The sequence below is a fragment of the Pinus tabuliformis genome, chromosome 7 (assembly GCF_031772625.1).
Source record: "Pinus tabuliformis cultivar Carrire ecotype Pingquan chromosome 7, CPIR1, whole genome shotgun sequence".
In the NCBI taxonomy this organism is placed as follows: domain Eukaryota; kingdom Viridiplantae; phylum Streptophyta; class Pinopsida; order Pinales; family Pinaceae; genus Pinus; species Pinus tabuliformis.
In genome coordinates this window covers 521,178,390-521,201,487 of record NC_142293.1, presented here as the reverse complement: position 1 = coordinate 521,201,487, position 23,098 = coordinate 521,178,390, and the positions used below count along the sequence as shown (strand labels likewise).

The following is a 23,098-nucleotide window of genomic DNA, read 5'->3' as shown; positions in this document are numbered from 1 at the left end:
CACAATAGCCCCCCTTGGCTATAAAACCAACCTTCCCCCTCCTTAACCCTAAACTTAAACAAATACCTAACTCAACCCTAGCAATGTTTCAATCAATGGTAATGTTAAATTCTTAAATTAAAAAGATAAATGAAATGTCATCATTACCATTAATGGTTTCAAGATGCTTGAGAATGGTTCCAACTTCCAACCTTATCAGACTTCATATGGAGAAAGTATAATTTCATAACCCACTAAAAATTCAGTAGACTTCACAGTTTTTAAGATTTTAGGATTGGTGGGATTGAAATTTTTTCATTAAATTCTATCATGTACGAGGGTATGGGATTAGCATTTAATCAAAAACATGAGGTCCCTTATATTGGTGGTATTGGTTGTTAATTGGTGGTTTTGAGTGTTGAACTCCTCTACTATTCAAAAATGAACCCTTCACTTAAGCCAAAATAATTGGTTAAACATATCAAGCTTTTTTAACCATATTATAAAGTTGGGGAGATGAACCCTCCACTCAAACAAAAATCATTAGTTAGGCATGTTAAGTTTTTTCAATTTCTACCATATTATAAGGTTGAGGAAACCAAGTCTGAAGACTTTAAGACAAATGATGTTTATGTAGCTCTTTTTGATGATCTCATTTCCAATAGTGGTGTGAGTTTGATGAGTGATCATGTTGATCAATGATTTTATGTAGGCAAATGGCCCAATAGCTTGTAGCATTGTTTTAGACACTAAAAGCCATTTTGATATATTCACCCTTACATGGTATATAGATGAGCAAACTTTGCATATTTTGTCTCTAATTGTTTGGAATCATGGTTTCAAATCTTAAAATATTTTTTTCATTAAAAATTTATTATTTATGTATTTTTTTCAAATCTGGTTCAATCTATATTTGAAGCCCAATTAGATAGTTGGGTTGGTTCAAAACCTAATTCCAGTTTTTGAAACTATGGTCAAACCTAAGATATCAAATCCAGCTGTCGAGGGTCGAGGGTCCAGGATCCACAGATCTATGTATCTGATTCTGATCCGGTTAGAACCGGCCAAAATACGCGCATGTGGAGGATCCTTGAATTTTGGAAACGTATCCCAATGCCCAGAAACAGATCTCGATGACAGAGCCGGATCCCTCAGAGAAAATCGTCGGATTTCAGAAACTAAAAACTGGTTTTTAAAATTTAGGTTTTGTGTTTGTCTTTATTCTTTGTTTTGTCGTTATGCTTTGTCTTTGTCGGCAACAACAGCAAAGCAGTGAAGCAACAGCGGAGGACGAAGTAGCAGTGAAGAGGCAGTGGAGGAGGCAGCGGCAATTTGTAACTTAGTCGCAACGATGAAGGCATTGGGCAGTGAGCAAGTGAGCACGCAAGGGTGAGAGTAGGTGAGCATGCAACATGAACAACGAAGGAGACTTGTCGACTGTCGACCCAACACTCAAATGACTTTTGAGTCTCGACCCCACAAAACACTCATTTAAAAAAAAACACAGCGACATCGGACAGACAGGGATCGACCCCGCACTGCATTCATTTAAAAAAAAAATACGGCAGGGATTGACCCCACACTGCACTCATTTAAAAAAAATATAGGGACATTGGACAAAGAGGGATCAACCCGACACTCCACTCATTTAAAAATAAACAGGGACTGTCAACCCCTGCAAAAAAATTTAGATTACAAGGAAAGAATTTCATTTAAATTACAAGGGCTGACAGGGACAAAATTTCCAACTTCCAATACAAATAATACAGGGACCTGTGACAAGGACAGAGCGAGGGTGAAAGCATTGAACAGCGAAAGGTTAGTTTATGCATTATATAATAAAGATTTTCACTACAGTAGAAATACACAGTGCAATTTTTGGTGTACATTAAACATTTTTTAAATCCCTGCAATGCACAGTGCAATTTTTGGTTTACATTAAACATTTTTAAAAAAATTTAAATCCCTATAATGCACAGTGGACTCTTAACTATACATTAAACATTTTTTAAATTTTTTAAGTTTTAATTTTATGTATTTTAAATTTTAAATTATTGATAATAAATTATAATTTGAATCTTATATGCAGTGAGTCACACACTATACCCTACAAGGCTACAACTTATAAAAATGGAACCATCTCTACAGAGTGAAGGGGAAAACATCAAAATAGACCCAAAATCTCCTTTATGGCAGTATGTGGAGATTATTGGAAAAAATCCTGGAGGTGGTTCTTATAAATGGAAGTGCAATGAATGTCAAGATATAAAAAATCGTTCATATACTAAAGTGAAGGCCCATTTCACTGGACAAACTAACACAGGGGTGCAAGTATGCACCAGGCCAAGATATAAAAAATCGTTCATATACTAAAGTGAAGGCCCATTTGACTGGACAAACTAACACAGGGGTGCAAGTATGCACCAGGCCAAAAGATGCAAGTGGCAAACTTGGCCAAGGTTTGACTGTTGGAAAAATAAAATTCTATTCATATTTGCAACATGTCGCTGATAAGAAGCTTGTTAAGGGAAAACACCATGCGCAAAGCTCTACAACTAGGCCTCCATTTCCATCTAGGCTTCTTGTCACGACTAATAGAAGGCACACTCTAGGCCCTCTTGAGTCGCTTTCAATAACCAGGGTAGAGACATAGCCGATGAACATGTAGCTCGTTGCATCTATGCAATGGGCTAGCGTTCAATTTGGTGCATTCTCCTTATTGTCAACAAATGATTAAGGCAGTTAATGAAGTGTCAAAAGGGTACAAGAGCCTTGTATATGAAAAGGTCTGCACTACTTTTTAAGCATCAGAGAGACAATCTGTGGATAGAAAGCTATAGTCAATCCGGGATACATGGGCAGAAACAAGGGTGTCCATCATTTCTGATGAATGGAGAGACCAAAGAAACCGCTCGTTAACTAATGTTATTGCAATATGCCCCCAAGGGGCAATGTTTTTGAAGGTTGTTCATTGCAGTGGAATAGAGAAAGATGTATCTTTCATATCCACAAGTCTTATTGATGCAATAGAAAGTGTGGGGCCACGTAATGTTGTCCAAGTCATTACGGACAATGCACAGATTTGTAAAGCTGCAAGTATGATTACAGAGAGTCGATATGATCACATCTTTTAGACTGCATGTGCAATACATTCATTAAACCTTATGTTTGCCAAGATTGGTGAGACTGAATGGATTAATGAAATATATGTAGCAGCAAAATAAATCCAAATGTTCATAACCAATCATTCAATGTCCTAGGCCATATATCGAGGTTTTACAAAGTTGGTGCTACTAAAGATACTCTTTAAACTTTTTTTAATCAATATTATTTGTACTGGAAGTTTGAAATTTTAAATTTTAATTACAAATTTATATATGATTTCTCATTTGAGATTTGACTTTTTGAAACGTGTAGGTTGTTGAAACCCGTTTTGCCTCCCACACTCTTGTCATAAAGAGTGCTTGTGGAGGTGAGAAAAGCATTCAAGCAATGTTCATTGACCCTCTTTGATAATCATGGAGGACTTCCACTTCTAATAGAGGAAAAAAAATCAAGTCCATCATTCTTGATGATGCATGGTGGAACAAGTTCCAATACCTTCTACGGTTTATTGAACCAATCTTGACCTTGATCAGAACATTTGACACAAATACACCTTGCTTGGGGAAAGTTTATGAAAACATTGATAGTATGTTGGAGAGGATAAGGGAAATTATCAAGGCAAGTGAAAATAACCATTTTGAAACATTTTATTATGAAGTGAAAGACATAGTTACGGAAAGGTGGGACAAAATCACCACGCCATTACACATTTTGGCCTATGCATTGCACCCCAAGTATTATCCTTCCAAATTTTTGTTTTTACCTAGTAGAACAGCGCCAAACAAGGATTCTAAAGTGGTACAAGGATACAAGACAGTTTTGAAGAAAAATTATAGAGATGTGGGAGTTGCAATGGAAGTATGTTAAGAATTTGGAGGATTTGTACAATCTATTGGTAGCTTTTCAGATCCAATAGCTATGGATGATAGAGGGCATCTTGATCCTATTACTTGGTGGCGCTTCCATGGTGGCGATAACATTCATCTCTCGACTCTAGCCACAGGTTGTTATCACACATTGCTAGTTTCTCATCAATTGAGAGGAATTGGAGTACATATGGCTTCATCCATTCAGTGAAGCGAAACAGGTTGGGAGCGGAAAAGGCTGGGGATCTTGTGTATGTTCATTCCAACTTCCATCTTCTATCAAATGTTGAACCAGACTATAAAAAATATCTGAGAAAGATGTGGGATGTGGAGCCTGAGATCTCTGACTCAATGTGGGAAAAAGTTGAAGTCGGGATTAAATCGACAAGGGTCCAAAAATTGGAAAACTATTTAAAATCGGGAGTTTTTTTAAAAAGTCGGCAATTTTAAAAAAACACATACACACAAAAATATTCATTTTATTTTTTAATTTTTTTAGCATCTAGAGTACCCACAACATCAAATAAATGCATTTCCACATGAACATATAAATAAATCTAATATATAAGATGTATATGAAGTCTAATGCTACATCACATATCAAAATAATGAATCAACTCCTGAATCTTGTGTCTTATGTGAATCTCAACTCTCAAAAGTCAAAATATCAACAAAAAATATAATAAATGTATATCATGAGTCATCTACACGTCATAAAGTAATCAGTCACTGAGATCCTCTACCCCTTTTACAAGAATAAGGAATGGCTTTGCCTTTCCCTCTAGAGGAAGAAGCCCCAGCCCCTAGAAACACAAATGGAGTCAGTCGTCCTCTAGAAGCCAATAAAAGAGGTGGCCTTTGTCCTATGTTGCTGCTGCTCATCCTAGATGGTGTCACCTCCTCCTCATCATCCTCATCCAGCTCTGCCTCTTGACCCTGATGATGCTCCTCCTCATCTACCTCTAGGTCTCCCTCCCCTACATAGATTATAGTAAGTGGTCACGTGACCCATGCACACATCAGTGGATCATAACCCACCACCTTGTCCTCCTGTAAGGAAACCCACGCGATTTAAAATAGCTTGCAGTATGGTGTTTTGTTAAAGCACTCCTTGTGAAGGTCATCAATTCAAAACCCTGTGGGTACAAAAAATCCAGCCATGTTAAGGATTGGTGTGGCCCAAGCCAGATGTGGTCCCCGAGTGATTTTTACGACTTAGATGCCCCAAAATCGTGGTTTCTTAATCGAAGGCTAGTCTCACAAGTCACAGACAAGCTAGCCAAGAAAAAAAGGAAATGAATAATCTAAATGTTCTTATGATTATCCAAACCTTTAAGTCAATTGGTCAAGCATATTGTTCATGATGTTGAATTTTTCTAGATGGTGGAAAGGAGGATATCTATCTCAAGGAAATTGGGTCAATGTAGAGAAGATTCCAAAAAAAACAAAATCTACATTTGCAAAAACAATAGGGGGCAATGGATTGTGTGAAGTAGGTCATATCCCTAACGTTATTGTCTTTTGGTCCTAGACCTTATAGACAATTTCTAGTTTAAAAGAGTTATTTTTAGAATGTCCCACTTACCAGTTTTAGCATAACCTTTTTCCCATTTTTGGCACTCTTATATTTTGGGCGCTAATTTAAGAAACTTTATTTTTTGGCCAATTTTGGACAAGGATGGAATATAGAATCTAGAGTTCATATCCAAATTATGATGAGATCTAGCAATTTCGATCTTCATAAATGAAGATATCATTGAGAAAAAACAGAGTATTTCTAGCTTTCACTGAAGCTAGTTTAAACCCTACTTTTGATGTATACAATTTCTTTGTTTGGTTTGACAACCCCGGGTTAAGGTCAACATATATAACACCTAAGAGCCTGTTTGTGTAGAGTATATGTATAAATATTTTCATATGTAAAGAAGGAAAGGAATAAAGGTTTAGGCTTTTCCCCTTCAAACCTTGTGCCCATGTACTGTAGTTTTTTCAATGTATTTACCGAACATTTGTGGAAGACTCCTTTGACTTCTCTACTTTGGATTCCTTTAGCTGATTAAAATCTGTGTTGCTATGATTTTTCCAAGGCAAGATAATGTAGCATTCAATCTCTGGTGTGGACACTTTTATTTCTTAAATTTTCTAAGCATGCTCTTGGGGAATCTCTAGGTTATCTTGTAGTTTTAGTCTGCTGCAAACCATGGGGTAACTCTTCCACAATGAATAGGCATGGTTGTTGAGAGGCCATATTTGAACTTGCATGCATGCCATAATCAGACACATTAATTATGATTGTTAGCAAGCGTGGCTATATAGCATTTGGCAGGTACGTCTGATACAAATTTAACTGCACAGCTATATTTGGTCCTTGATCTATATTAAATTATTAACACATCAAAGTGATCTAGGCAACTAACAGTCGAAGAAATGCAATATAACTTAACAAAATTAGCATAAAGACTCCTTCGTGCATCCTCCAAATCTTGAATTACTATTAAGTATAATTTAATATTTAGATGAGAAACAAATCAGAAACAAGAAAGAAGATAAAAGTTAACAAAAATTATATTAACAAAGATATTATTATAATCAAAAGGAAAATGAACTTACCTCGAATAGTATCACAGTAGTCACATCCACAGAGGATGCACATGTCCACAAATTGTTCCATGGTAAGGTCCAATCCCTCTAAAACCTAATGAAAAGTATGTTTTAGAACACTGTTTTCAAGCTCAGTGATTCCTTTTTTTTCAAGCTTCAGAAATGTTCAACACATACCTTTGAAATCTCAAACTCCATAACTGGTATTTTTTTTGATGATGGTTCCATCAAGTGCCGCAAAAATCTTGGAGCTCCAAAAGTCAAGGAATCCATATCCTCAGATGCTACAGCATAAACCTACAAGAACACAAGTCAATGTTACCAAACAGACCAGACAGCAACAGCCATGGTAATATAACCAGCATTTGTAGTGGGAAGTTGCACCTTGCCACTTTTACATAATGATGCACATTCTGCCTCTGCTTCAGAAGGAGCCTGAGTAAAATTAAAAACAGCACCACCATAAATTAAAAAAATTGAAGAAATATTACAGATTAGAAACTTACAGAAAAAGTAAAAGCATAAACGCCACAAAATAAAATACAAAATTGCACCCGAGTCTAAAACAATCTTGCAGTAGACTGCCAGACTGCTGGCAATTCTAAGCTACTGAAATATTCACTATATTAAACAATGGTAAACATATTATAATTTGTTGAATTTTGTAGCTATGGTCGGTCTTCATAAATTGTCTAGCCCTCCAAAATATGAAAGAAACAATAAATATGATTAAGAATTTCAATTCGGCTTCAGAATAGAGAATTCAATTTTTGAAAATTAAAATTATTTTTGCCTCCAAAAGTCAAGTCAGCCCTCCAAGAAGTATAGGTTGGCTCAGTGTACAGACACACCTTTTCTGACTCATGAATTCACTATTTAAAGGCTACTTGTTCTCCACTTCAAAGCACAAATTCAGATCTCTTTCACACACACAAACACACACAAATATATTCTTCTGTTCATGTGAAGGAGAGGGAGATAACAGATTGAGTTTATGGTCAGATCATGTTTATGGCTACATCAAGTTCACGAGCAGACCAAATCTCTGAGGCTACTTATCAGAGGCAGAACGAATTTCTGAGGCAGACCAAAATTTCAGGAGGACAAAATGTCAGGAGGCTGAATTTGTCTCTGGTTGACCAAGTTTGACCTGGGTATATTTGTGGTCAATTTGACTTCGTTTTTGACTGGAAGATCAGAATGTATCTCTTGTTGAATTGGACAATTTCTCTAAGAAAACATTGCTGCGTTTTTCCCTAGTTAGGGTTTTCAGAGGGTAAAATTTTGTCTCTTGTGTTTGGCTCTCTTCATGATCCTACTGTCATTATTGTTTTACTGTTGAGGATTTTCTATGTATAATTGCTTAGTGATGAATGTGAGACATGATAAATTAATGAAGAAACCATTGGAAGTAATTATCAGACTAGAATATCCTTGAAAATTCGACATGGTTTCAAAGCAAAAGTGAAAGAACAGTCATTGAAAAAGAAGCCGTAGACAAAATTCTGTAGCCCTAGTTCAAACCTCAGATCAGCAAAGGACAAGTTACTGGTGGTTTGTCTAAGATCAAGCTAGAGGTTGAGGAAGAATACCGAATTCCTGCTTACCTTGTCTCTGTGTAAGAACCGAAGCCTTGCTTACCATTGAGATGAGAAGGCATCACGGATAGGATAGAAGATATTTAAGTTGCCCCTCATCTCTAGGCATTAGCCAATGAGTCCTGTTGCAGAGATTGCAGGCCTTGGAAGTTGTGCATTAATGACCAGATAATATTTGCATCCATAGAAGGGAGTTAAGAACTTGCCAATATTTGAAACGCCTGTCACTGTGATTGACAGAAAGATGATGAGACTCTCATGCCCTGAAGTAAACATGTAGAAGAAAATTTGAAGAAATTTATTGCTAATTGTAATCTAGTGGCAACTCCTATTAAAACAAAGATGGAATTATCGACTCCTGAAATCTCAATACCATCAGATGCAATGTTGTATAAATAGCTGATAGGGAGTCTATGACACTATATTTACTGATTTGTGCGGCGGTTGTAGCTGATAGGGAGTCTATATATTTGTATTTGGTTGTACTAGCTATTAAAGTTTTGCAGGTACGTGATCCTCAAGATGTTGAAGATGTTTGTAGTTGAAGATGATAATAATGATGAGCATGATGAAGGAAGCTATAAGAATGAAGATGATCAAGATGACCTTGATGCCATGAAAAAGAATGAAGCCTTGAAAAGTTGAAGTTTCTCCGATGTTATAAAAGAAGGAAGCAATTGATCTCCCTAACTTGAGATGGAGCATGGATGAAAGAAAAAGTATATCTACCCTGTTGAGAAATCCTAGGGCAGAATTATTAGGGCCTTAATTAAATTGATTTCTTTTACTGTTCAACAATTTCTTGTGAAATTCAATTAGATCTTAGCATTACTTATTAGTTATGTTCATCAAGACAATTGCCAAAATAGAAGATCTCAATGCAAACACAAAAGACACCAGAAGTAGGCTCCAAACCAGGGCAAAACCCCAAGAGGAGAAAACCCAGAAATAATCTCTTCTTATAGAATCTGTCCAATGAAGACTTCCAAGACCAACACCAAGCCAAAACCCAAGTGATGAGCCAGCCAACAACCCAAACAATATCCCTGCAAAAATGTCACCTGCGGAAACCCTAGTTCCCTCAAGGAACTCACACGTGTGAGTCCAACAGACACAGATATGTCTTCTTTTCTCTCCACAGAAAATTCGTTTTCTTTCTAGTGCTTGCGCTGGATAAGATTACCTCTCTCTTTCTCGCTGGATCAGAGAAGATGAATGACCTTTTTGTGTCTTCAAATGATGTGAGTGTGCCTCTTTATATAGCCTTCACATGTGAGCGAATTAGCCTCTCTAAGCTGACTAGGTGCTGGCTGGCCAACCCATCACTTGGAGGCTTCTAGACTCCACAAAATACATTAATAATTTTTCTTTCTTGTTACATGAGCCCTCCAAGGGCTAGTACATCATGACCTTGACCCTTTGACTTGTCAACAAGACCCCTAGAGCACTCAATGGGTGCTTTGACCTAGGACCACAACAAGATGGGCAAGAAACCCATTTACAATAATAATATTTTTCTTTTACAAATAATTTCTTTTCTTTTTCCTTTTGACAAGTACATCAATAATTACATTTTCTTTTGACAAGTACATCATCAAGTCATGACCCAGTACAATAAATGAAGACTGAACCTAGTTACATTTTCAACACTCCCTCTTAACTAGGGAGGTATTCATCACTAACAACAAGTACAAGGACAGTACTTCCATTGGAATATTCTCATAAGAAGGGTCGGATTGGTAAGCCATCTTTAGCATCAACATTATGATCAATGTACCAGCATTGTCAACATAGCAAGGCCTTGACTAGCAAGCTCTATCTCTCAATAAGTCAAAGCAATGCTAGGAAGCTTTACGTGGGGCACACACGACCTCTCAGTGCACACCCCACCCGGATGTTCACCAAGTATATCCCTCTGGGACTATTCTTACCTTGGATTCCCAATCCTCAAAGAATATCGATCCTCTTCGAACAATCTTCTCTTGGATACCCTGTCAGATCCTCAAAGAGTGTCGGTCATGAGACTACTACCTATTTCGGATTTACAATCCTCCAAGAGTATCGATCTCAGATGCTTACCCAATCCCCCAGATGCCATTCTCTCCCCATGGCCTTCACTGAGACTTACAGTTGTTAGTCTTGGTCCTATGCATGACACATGAAATAGAGAACCATGTCCGCCACTCCCTCTTAACTAGGGAGGGGTGTCTAATATCAATCATCTGCTACTTGTTGGTAGTTCTCAGGGCTCTATCATCATCATCATCATCATCATTATCATCACACGTGCGAGCTTTCTTTGAACATCACAGAGCCCTCCAAGTGCAGTAGTATCATCATCAAGACAGGGTTCACCATCACTTTCCACATCATCGGCTTGCAACAGTTGCATTGTCACGAACCAAATCATAGAGCTAGAACATGGCTCCCTCTGAACATCGGGAAAGTGATCTAGGACACGATCATCGAATCGTCTGCAACCTGCTCTCATATCTATCATCATGGGTTCAACAGCTCCTTCGGACCAAGTGCCAAGACAGTGACCCATAGCATCAAATTTGTCACCCATACTTCATATAGCAGGATCGTGCAGAGTCTCTTGAGATATCATGTCATGATCAGCATCATGGTCTTTCATCATCATTAGAGCCTTCAGCAAACTCATTGATATCATGTCTTTGCCAGTCATCTAGTCCTGCATATATTATCAACTCATTATGTTGCAACTAAACTAGCAAGCTCCTCAAAGACCTACTCCAAAACATAGAGTAGATAAAAATGGTGATACCATCATGATCATTCTTCCTAGAAGAAATCACTCCATGACATCACATATAAATGATCCTCATATAACACCATTTAGCTTGCAACATAATATCCATGTTAGTTGTATGATTGTCAAGTACATACATCGGAATTTATCCAATGAAATGTTCAAATTATCGCATGATATGAACCATGATGCAATGCATTATATCAGTATAACTACATGCCCTACTCTATCTGTACAAAGTATTGATGAGATGGAGTACCATCAGAAGAACAGATCCCTAGGATTTTCTTTCGTCTTCTTCTTCTTAGGTTCCTTGACTTCCTCTACTGCATGGGCTCCATCTTTTCGTTTTGTACCTTTCCTCGGATTGGATTCTTTCATCAACTTCGGGCAATTTCTCTTGTAGCGCCCCAGCTCATTACATTCGAAGCACCTTACATTTGCAATGCCTTGCTTCCTCTTCGGATGTCGAGACCTTCCAAACTTTCCTTTGCTCAACGTGTTCATCCTTGGTGCATATACCTGAGATTTGCTGGGAGGGCCAATTTCCTCCTTGGCCTTCAAACAAGATTCTTCCATTACACATTGAGACCATAACTCATCAAAACTAGAAGTCTCCTTTCTCGCGAAAATGTTGGACACAAATTAGCTCCATTCTTGAGGCAGAGCACTAAGTATAATTGTCGTCATTTCTGCATTGGAGATCGTCTCGCCAAGGGCCTGCAACTGATCTCTCAACTGAGATATCTTGACTACATATGTTGCAATGTCTTCTTCAAACGGAATCCTGATCTTGTACAGCCTGCTCCTTTTTGATTTGGGGTAGCATCAGATGTGCTCTCGGCCTCTAATTTTGAGGGAGGCTTGGGAACATGCATTCCAAAGAACCCAAAAACCGTTTTCGGAAATTCCACCCAGAGACGATTTTATTAAAATAATTGATATTTTTAATGGAGTTCCTAAGTCTAAACTTAGGAAAATTAAAACATTAATGGCTATTAATCTAATTGTGCGTATAACTTCTAGAAAAAGACGGAGATCAAATCCAAACGATCTGAGCCTTTGATTAGGAGTCAATCTAGGCAGTTGGTTGTCCAACAGGAAGATATAAGAAGGGGCTTGAGGGTCATTTGGAAAATACACCAAGAGAGATCAAGAAATCAATTTTCTGAAGTGAGAAGTTCTCAGGAGGAAAATTTGATTGAGGATTGTGTAATACACATAAATGAATTTGCATACATACCAGAATTTAATGAATGGTGTAGAAGTTGAAATCACCCTTTTAGACCTTCACTCTAGTGCTGGAGATTGTGGCCTTATTGAATTTGCTTGATCTAGCCCTCGCTTCACAAGAATAGTCCTTTACATGCCCTCGTTATTGGAGAATAGGCATGTGGCCTAGTTACAGGTACTAGGGCTTAATGGGAGACTTCAAATAGTTGTGTTTTCTTTTCCAATTGATTCAATCTGAAGACGGCTAATTTAATAGTCTTTATATCTTCTTGTTTAGAAATTGTGAGCCCTCCAAAAGTCATCGTTGGACTAGAAGAACTTTGTGCCTTCTTTCTATGGTTAGGGCTAAATATATGCCTAGAAATTAGCTTTCAATGCTTCCTCAAATTCGGCTTGGTGAGCTTGATGCCCTTGAGAGATGACATGCCAAAAATATCTTCTTTTCTACCCACTGAAACCATGTTGAGAAATCCTAGGGTAGAATTATTAGGGATTTAATTAAATTGATTTATTTTATTGTTTGACAATTTCTTGCGAAATTCAATGACATCTTTTAGCATTACTTATTAGTTTTGTTCATCAAGACAATTGCCAAAATAGAAGATCTCAATGAATACATAAAAGACGCTAGAAGTAGGCTCCAAGCCAATGCAAAACCCCAAGAGGGAGAAGCCCAGAAATAATCTCTTCTTATAGAATATGTCCAATGAAGAATTTCAAGGCCAACACCAAGCCAAAACCCAACTGATGAGCCAACCAACAAACCCAAACAATATCTCTGCAAAAATGTCACCTGCGAAAACCCTAGTTCCTCCAAGGAACTCACACGTGTGAGCCCAATTAACACGGATTTGTCTTCCTTCCTCTCCACAGAAAATTCGCTCTCCTCCTAGTCCTTGTGTTGGATCAAATTGCCTCTCTTTCTCACTGGATCAAAGAAGATGAATGACTTTTGTGTCGCTTCAAATGGTGTGAGTGTGCCTCTTTATATAGCCTTCACATGTGAGCGAATTAGCCTCTCTAGGCCAACTAGGCGTTGGTTGGTTGACCCATTACTTGGAGGCTTCTAGACTCCACAAAGTACATCATGACCTTGACCCTTTGACTTGTCAACAAGACCCCTAGAGCACTCAATGGGAGCTTTGACCCAGGACCACAACAAGATTGGCAATAAACCCATTTACAATAATAATACTTTTCTTTTGCAAATAATTTCTTTTCATTTCGTTTCCTTTTGACAAGTACATCAATAATTACATTTTCTTTTGACAAGTCATGACCCAATACAACAAATAAAGACCAAACCTAGTTACATTTTCAGCATCCCCAGTTAAGAGGGAGGGCATATTATGACAGTCATAATGAATATCTTGAAGAAAGAATGAAACTGAAAAATGAATGAAAGAGCTACAAAAGGATTTGCAAGATTTGAGAACTTTTGAAGCATGCTTGGAGTGGTGGACATATATCTGATTTAAGCAGAGATGAAGCATATTGTGGCAACAAGATGCTTGGGAGGACATTTGGTCGGCCTATGTTTTGATGTCCAGATTCGAAAGTAGGGAGGGTGGCGTTGGTCATAGAGCTCTGACCTTGGATACACGCCTAGATCCCCGGGTTGGTGTTAGAGTGGAAGCCTGATGGTACCTATAAAGGTTGAAGCTTGGAACACACCTTAGTCCCACCCGATTAGAGCACCCTGGTCAAGTATCTAATTTGTAGCATTGTGTGTGTTGTGACTCTTCATAGAGTATATCACTTTGAGATCTTCCATGTACCTCTATATATATGTAATTATGAATACCTGCCTAGTCAAGAGGGAGTGTTGAAGAATGTAACTAGTGTCGGTCTTCATAATTGTATTTGAGTCATGATGTAATATATTTGTCAAAAGAAAGAAAGAAAAAAATTATTATAAAAGAAATTGACTTATTAAAGCATGAGTTTCATGCTAGGGTCAATGGTTAATAGGTCAAAGCCTCCATTGTCGGCTTCTAAGGTTTATGTCAAGTGTCCTTGTCCATATTATAATGTAAAAGACCCTTCTTGGGCTATATCAATCAAGAAAGAAAGAAAAAATTATGTAAAATAGGTCATTTAAGACTCCTCCACCAAGTCAACCTCAAAGAAGGCCAAGTCGGCCTCAGCAAGGGAATTCGACCTCACGCAAACACTATATAAAGGAAGCAATTTGACCTCATTTGGAGCATCAACTCAAGAAGTTTGATCTGTAGTTGCTAGAAACAGAGAAAAGGTGCAAAGTTCAGGAAAGTGGAAGAAAACCTTTATGAAGAAGAAGGAAGTTTTGTCAAGCAAAAGGAAGTCGAATTTTCTCTCCCCTTGTCTCACACATGCGAAGTTGCTAGATTATTGTTGGGCCGAAATTTTGGAGTCGATGGGGCTCGAAATTTTGGCTTGTTGCTGGGCCGAAATTCTGGAGTAGCTAGCGGTCGAAATTCTGGGTTGTTGCTGGGTTGTAACTATTGGGCAAGAAGAGACTATTGAAGTTTGTTGAATCATATGGTAAGGCTAACTTGGTGTTGAGAAATCTAGGGGTAACAAATGTAGGAGATTTCTCTTACTTATGATAAGAGCTTGTGAAGACTTTTTATTTTTATTACTTAGGTTCTTCTTTAGCTTGATTAGTGATGTGTTCTTTCCATCAAGCAACGACCAAAATATAAATATCAATGAGACAAAGGAACAAGATATAAGCGATCAGCGAGGGCCAAAACCTCTCCAATCTTGAGAGGAAAACCCATACCAAGAACTTTTCCAAGACCAAGTCAATTTGCTTCAAGTCAAATTTAACACCTTCTTAATGCAGCTGCAATCTCCTCTTCCACTTTTAGCCTTCGCTCCTATAACACTAGTCTGAAATTTTCAAACTCCTTAACTACAATTTTGGGCCTCCTGCAACGCACTGAAATTTTTCGCACGTGTGACAGATTTGGGGTAACTTCATCCCTTTACTCCTTCATTTGATTAGAATTGATTTAGTTGTAATCTCGGCTTGAATGATAGATTGATTCCTTGTCTTGATTTGGGTTCCTTAAGGTCTGCAACAAGTGGATGCCGTAATTCTTCCTTGCCATGTGACGGATTAGAGCACTAGAATAGATGTAAACATTTGATTTTGTTTAGTGAAGATTGTCTCCTCCTTCGTTGTACTTTCTTGCTCACTTCCTCTTGCTTAGATCGAACTTTATGATGATAATCGAATGCCTCCTTAAGTGAGGTTGAGTCCTCCTATATATAGACTCTTTCTTCATACTTTGAGGCCGACTTGAAGATTGTGAAGGCCTGCTTGTTCTTTGCATTATGAATTGGTCCTTAGAGAGTTCTTTAACTTGACTTTGACTTAAATAAATTCTTCTTACAATATGTAACATGCCCAAATGGGTCTTTCATACATGACAATGACTTTTAATGACTTGATCACTCAATGACCAACCCTAAGAGATCACAATGGGAGCTTGACCTAAAAAAAATTCCTTGAGCATGAAACCCATGCCTCAAGATAAATAATAATAAACTTATTTTTCTCATTACATCAAATATATAAAATCATGATTACACATGTCATTATGAAGGCTGAACCTAGTTATATATTTCAACACTTGGTGGAGGAGGAAGGTCTTTTGGTCAAGTCTAAGGTCTTGGTCTATCTTAATTTGATTAGTGGAAGAGTTTGACTGGATTTTCCACTAGAGAGGGGTTTTAGCCCTGGTTGAATGCCTTGTGTCATTTTTAGCTCTGGTGTCATTGATCTTCATGTTTTGTTTTGATGATTGCTTGATGAAACTAAGATAAAAGAACAATAAGAAAAGATAATAAAACTACAAGAAAATCACAGGTAATTATCAACGTAAGAAAATCTTTCTGCCTTTCTAATCTTCTAACATGACTTATCTACCTCTAAGCTGGATTCAGTCTATGTTGTTGGCATTGTTTCACAGTCCATGACTTGTCAAAGTAATTTTCACTGTAAGGCAACAAAAGGAATACTTAAGAACCTAAACAAAACATTGTGCTATGGTCTTGAATTTGCTTATAATGACAACTTCGTATTGGTTGGGCACACTGCTTCAAATTGGACAGGATGCATATATGAAAATTCTATAACAAGTTACTTATTCAGCTTGGGATCAAGAGTAATTTAATTGGTCAGTAAGAAGCAACTAATCATTTCATGGTACTCCGTAAAAGCAAAATGAAAAGGAAGCAATCAATGCGACTTGTGTAGAGATAAGGCTAAAAGGGGTATTTTGTTATTTGAGTCACAAAATTCCAACATTTCGTGCCAAAACCGAGCATATTAAGATCTATCCCCATTACATGTAAAGCGCAAGTAGAAAATAAGCAAAAGGTTATATTAAAAGACTTCAAACCAGCTAGCAGATATTATCATTAAGGCATTAACTAGGGAAAGTTTGAATGGTTTAGGAAAATGCTTAGTGTACAAAAAAACAATATCATCATTACACAAGCTATAATCAACATCTTGTTCTTGTTGACATGAAAGTTGGTACAGAAGTAGAATACAAACTATATTTGCTTGGACTGATAGTGGTGGTTTGATCAAGATGAAACATCCTTGATTGACAGATAATATGATGAAACAGGGCAATCAAAATTTCATCACATATGCAAAGACATGACTCTATGGCACATTCTTTTCACTTGTGGTTTTGGACAAATTGGTTATGTTCTACATTGATTTCAATAGGAAAATTTGCACGTGTCAAGTTCAATAATTTCTAGGCTTAGGGTTTGTAAACACTAGAAGGTATGAAGATTATGACTTGAAAAAGGTTTTGTAAAACCCTAATCATGTACAGGAGTTGCAGAGGACAGAGAATGGTTGTTGAACATTGAGCTATGGGTTGAGGATTTATATAGCTCAACTTTGAATATGTTGTTGCTAGTATTGTATTGTTGAAATTATTAGCTGAGATATGTTGTTGGTACTAGGGCACTTTCTACTTGATTCATGTTGCTTAGGTTTCAGGGATGAGACTTGTATATGCTATTGCTGCAAAAGATATGACTTATATTGTGAAACCCCACCACATGACCAAAAATGCTAAATGCTAATGGTATTAGCTTGAAGTTAAGCCTTTGGTGTGGTTGGACAATTAGTGGATGAAGAAACCCTAACTCATACATTTCACGCAAGGAAGGAAAGGAAAGCAATATGTTGATGATAATGATGAGTTTGATTATTTATGCTTAAAGGCAAAGATTAAGATGGAATTTGACAATTCCAATCCTCGGAACAAAAGATAAGAACTCCATTACCTCTTTCTTCTTTGATTATTATTACTTCATTAATAGTTAGTGTCTTGTCTTTGTTTCATTTTTCCGAGTGGGTTATAATTATTTATTCCATGCCCTCCTAATGAGAGTTGCAGGTACATTGTGTAGGTTGTCAGGGCTTTGGAAGCAGATCGAAGCATTGGAAGAACATATCAAAGTTTGTGGCAAGAGGATTCTCCTAAGATCAATTTGATTTGTGTTTCTGAGGTAAGCTGAATTTCAGGAGGGTAAACGTCTATGGTTGACCAAGCTTGACTTGGGTATGTTTGTGGTCAATTTGACTTTTTTTTACTAGAAGATTAGATTGTATCTCTTATTGAATTGAACCATTTCTCTAGGAAAAGGTTGTTGGATTTTTCCCTACTTAGGGTTTTCCCAAGATAAATTTTTTGTCTCGTGTTTGGTTGTCTTTTCATGATCCTACTATCATTATTGTTTTACTGTTGAAGAATTGCTATGTATAATTACTTAATGATGAATGTGACTGTTATAGGCCATTTTATCACATCAACTCAAAAGGCCTGCAAACCAGATCAATCGACATACTTGAACACTTTGTCACAATCCCTCTACAAAACCCTAAGCATCTCATCTCCAAAAAGTCTAAGTTTGTTAAAATTAGCAACTAGGGCCAAACTCCATGTGGGTCATCTTATTTATGGTAGCTGATATTTTTCTTGGATTCCTCTCATCGAGAGGTGTAGGATTGATCTAAAGATCATCCGATTTTGACATGTAATCATGGAGATATGAATTTATTTGTGTTATGTGACGATAAATCAAGGTCGGCTAGCAACCAATTTACCCCATATTATCCTCAACGTTACACTATAAATAGAGGTGGCTTGCAAGTCATTTTAGACACACCTCTTGTGATATCTTCCTCTCCACTTGTTTGGGTTTTGGTGGAAGGAAAGTCTCTAAGAGAATACGTAGTCCTAAAAAGAGAATTAATCCTAGCCACAGATCTAAAACAAGGATGCCCTAGCAGCAATCCGGCAGCAGGCAAAGGAGGAACATCTAGACGCAGTTAAAGGGAATATGCCATGCCCTAATCCGCATTCTGAGAGAGACCTTAACGCTGTCATGGAGGAGAGAAGAAGTCTAAATGCTGACCTAAACGGAGAAGCAATAACTGTTGTTCTATACTAGATCAAGGCACAGTCAAAAGAGAAGGCTCTACGCAATCAAGGAGCGAGATCTATCTGCAGTTAAGGGTGGCCCTAATTCACTGTTAAAGAGGCCCTTATACATTGTCCTAAGGTGCCCTAATCCGCAGTCTGTTGAGCCCTTATTCACAACTAAACAGTGATCCTATTCTATAGCAAGTAGGCCCTAAAATGCAACTAAGAGGAGGTTCTATTCACAGCTAATATAGGCCCTAATCCGTAGCTACAGAAGGCCTAAATCCACAATCTTATCTGCTGCCCTAGTTGTTGTTTATCTAGCCCTTAATCCGCAATCAAGAGACCTTAGATGCAGTTAAAAGGGAGGCCTTAAACTTTAGTAAAAGAGAACCCTTAGACGCAATCAAGGAGAGACTCTTAACCACAGCAAGAAGTTGTTTATCGTATGCTTTGGCCAAGTAATGAAGCCGCTGTTATATGTTGAAAAGCTGAATAGCATATGCGGATCAAATAAGTACTGACAGCTAGCCAAGTTTGATGATGCTTGTGAGTTGTTCGTTGGAGGTCCATATGCCTATCTTGTTGCTGAGCTAGGCCACAGGCCATAGCTAGCAGCAAAGGTTGTTCAAGGGTTGTCTAAGGGTTGCATTATCAAGTCAGTCTTGGATCGCATGGCAATGATGGAGTCTCCCCTCAGCCTCTGAAGAACTGTATAGTTGATGCCCTAAATCCTGTAGCAGTGACAACTAGTGCAACAAGCAGTCATCAGTATTTTGGGAGCTGTATTGGGTCAAGGGTTGACCATGTTCGGCTCAGTTTGATGAGCATCCTATTCGTGCCATATGAATGATCTTCAAAAGAAGATTTTGTCAAGTTTGACTAGCATTAACTTCTCTAGTCAAGGTTTTTCTACTGTTGTCATAAATATCAATTTTGTATATTTGTACTATCTCTCTCTGCTAAACTATTGAAGAATATAAGAAGAATTGATCAAGGGTTCCCCACATTGGGGTTTGTCGTTGGCTGGCGCCACATCTTGCGTCCTCTAGTCTTGGCTTGTCTTTTGATGTTTATGTTTATCTTCTATCTGCACTTTACTATCATGTTGATGTGATTGCTAATCTAAATATTGTCATTGGGCTAAAATGAAAAATTGAAGTAAATTGCCCTCAGCATAGAACATACCTAAAATTAACAAAGTTTCTAGGACAAATTGCTCAAAACCATTGTTTTTAGCCCCAGCACTCACTACACTCTTGGCTACATGCGTTCAACGCATGTTGCACCCTTATACACGATCATTGATCAACACTTGTAGCTCCCTTCTCCGGGTGCACTGATTCTAGAAATTTAGGAAAATTAAAAAATATTTCTGAAGCTTCCTCTTTCAAAAGGTTCCAAGGTAGTTTTAACTATTTACCATGGATAAGAGCTTCAATCCCATTTGACCCTATCTTGGAGACCTCACCTCTTATATCCCTTGAGCTCATCTTTGTTGAAGAATCTAGGGCAAGTAAGTGTAGTGTGATTCTTCGTTACTTGATAGCAATTTGTGAAGTATTTTTACTTTTCCTTATTAGCTTATTCTTCTTCTTGTTATTATTAGTGCATATGTGTGTACTTCATCAAACTGCTACCAAAACATAGAACAAGAACACAAGATGTTGCCTCTCTACATGGCCAAAACCTCTCTTCTCTTAAGAGGAAAACCCTTTAGTGAATTTCTCTTATTGAAGCTTCTATTGATCAATGCCAAAACCTAGACCCCTGACAAAGAGATCCTCCAAACAAATGTCAACTCTTCACTCCTTTCTGCACCATATACCCTGACACTTCTTCCAATACTTCGTCCTCCTACTTCCAGCACTTCGTTCTTCTTTCAACTTGTTAGTAAACCTTCTAGCACTTGCTCTAGAGAAGAGACCTTTGATGAGACCCTTTTCCTATGATGGTTCCATTCTTCTCTTCTCCAATCAACTAACCTGGATGACTGTAATGGAAGGGTTGTTATGACAGCAGAGGCAACCTCCTTTTCCCTCGCACGTGTCATTGTAATGGGCCTTAGAACAACCCTCTTACCTTCGCTTTTCCTCCTTGATCCTTTGCTTGAGAGAGTGGTCTTGTAGGCTTGGATTGAGCCCTAAACAATGAGATATGATGAGTTATTAGTGATTGTTGTCATAATCGCAGGCAACCTTCCTTAACATTGCACGTGTGGTTGTAGCTACCCCAGAAATGATCTCCTTAACTTCAGTTCTATTTACTTCTTCCTCATTGCCCTTGAAGACCCTATAGACTTCCCTTTCACTTCCTTTTCTTCGCTAATTTCAGAGCTTGAATTAATGCATTATAGAGGAGTGGACAACCTCTATATATACAGGTTTGTCCCTCCATTTAGGGCGAATTGTCAACTGTATGTAGGCCAACTTGTCAACTGATTGTAGGCCGACTTATCAACTAATTGTAGGCCGACTTGAGGACTGCTCTTATGCTTCTGATTTCTTCTTTTAGGGATGTTGCAGCTTGGAGGATGCTTGTGACTTTGCTTGGAGGTATTCTCTTGACCATAATACATATACATACAAGATATAACATGCCCTTAAGGTCCTCGACTTATTCTTTTGACTGTTTGACTCACCTATAGCACTTTAAATAGTGCTAGACCTATTTCAATGAGCAAGAAACTCATTGACATATATTATAAAAATAATATTTCTTTTCTTGATTAAATACAAATATCAAAAGTACATTTATGAAGACCGAACCTAGTTACATTTCCTTCAACACTCCCTCTTAGTTAAGGAGGTATTCGTACAACATTACAAGGTGTTTGGCTATTATCAATCTTGAAGAATTCACATAAGAGAAACTGGATTAGCAATTCATCTGTTATAGCATCATATCCATCAGCATTGTCGTGGTGCAAGGCCTTGACTAACAGCTCATCTCTCTACGAGACCATGAGCTACAATGTTGGTGAGACCAATGATTCATAGACACCTTCATCATTGTCTCTCAAGGTACATACCCACCCGAGTGTTCTTTGAGTATGACCTTCTAGGACTATTCTTATCTTGGGTTCCCAACCCTCAAAGAATATCGATCCTCTTGCCTACTCTTATCTTGGATGCCCTACCCATCCCGAAAGATTATCGGATACTAGATGATTACCTAATCCTCCCATTCTTTCTTCCCAAGTGAAGACAAGAATGTTGTGTCTATCTTGTGTCTACATTTCCATTCATGACCTTCATCTAGACTTACGGTTGTTAGTCTTGGTCTAGTGCATGACCCATGAAATGGAAAACACAATTGTCAGTCCTTTGTAATCAAGGGTGATCCAAAACTACCTCAAGATCAGGGCCTTGTCAGAGCTCCCTCTTAACTAGGGTCTCGTTCATTCATCAGCAACTTTGATCCGGATTTAAACAGGAACGCAACAAATTACAGAGATAACCATATACACAAAGATGCAGCGGAAATAATACTTCATTTCATTAATGGAAAATACTGAAATATGCTTACAACCAGAAATGGAAATAAACCAGCTAGGGCGATGGTAGCTTATCTCTGAGAAGAGATGTGGCGGCTACATGCCTCTGAACTGTTCCGAACTGTGTTCCAATGAGGCTCGAAGGCCTATTTATTATTGAGAAACAATGTAAAACCCTTAACATTCGAAATCTAACCCTAGAAGATGAAACGCCAAATTGTGGGCCCCGTTTGGGTAAATTGGTACATCAATTTCCCGGGGTCGTAACTTTGGCATACGATCTTCGTTTGACGCGTACGATAGCTCGTTAGAAAGATCTACCCGAGTACTACCTCTTTGGGAGGCAACATGGGTCCACACATGGGTCCATGGACCCATGTTGCCCCAGATTCCCAAAAAAACGTCGTTTATGGCCTCAAAACGGCTCCGGAAGTTCAGGACCCGAAAAAACTGCTAAAAATAGTAAATTGTGCTGCAGTTTAAGAAACTGAAAAGACTGAAAGAGACAGTTGTGGGTGTCCAAATGGGATCGGTGGGTGGCCACCAACATCCACCTGGATCAAACTTCTTCCTTGTGGGTCCTTTAGCTGCTTGATCTCCTTCCTTTCTTTGATGTCATGAAGTTCTTTGTTCGAACTTCTTCCCAGTAGGGCACCATCCATCGATCACTTTCCTTCCAAGTTTGTCATGTCTTGCTTCCTTCGTGGAAAGTGGCTTTCTTGTCATTCATCAAGTTTTCTTGTCATCTTGGCTACTCCTTTGTCATCTTGTCCATGCTTCGGACTATTGATGCCTCGTTGTATTTGCTTGTTTACATGCTTTGACCTAGTAGCCCATCATGACTTCATCCTAATATTGCTTCAACATTGCTTTTTCTTTTGTTGGATGGCTTGTTCATCACAACATCTCTGTAGAGTAGAATCGGTCATCTACACCTTTTATATCTCCAAGGCCTTCATAGGTGTCAACAGTCAATTCTTACTTTATCAGAGTTGTCTTGCCTT

The 23,098-nt window shown here is 38.1% G+C and overlaps 1 protein-coding gene across 1 annotated transcript in view; it reads right to left on the bottom strand.

Moving 5' to 3' along the window:
* The window catches only part of LOC149248355 (flap endonuclease 1-like), a 236,807-nt gene that overhangs the window by 82,106 nt on the left and 131,603 nt on the right, over positions 1-23,098 (bottom strand). Inside the window, 3 exon segments of the mRNA XM_089458406.1 lie at positions 6,561-6,645; positions 6,729-6,848; positions 6,936-6,986. Coding sequence (XP_089314532.1) covers positions 6,561-6,645; positions 6,729-6,848; positions 6,936-6,986 — 256 coding nt within the window.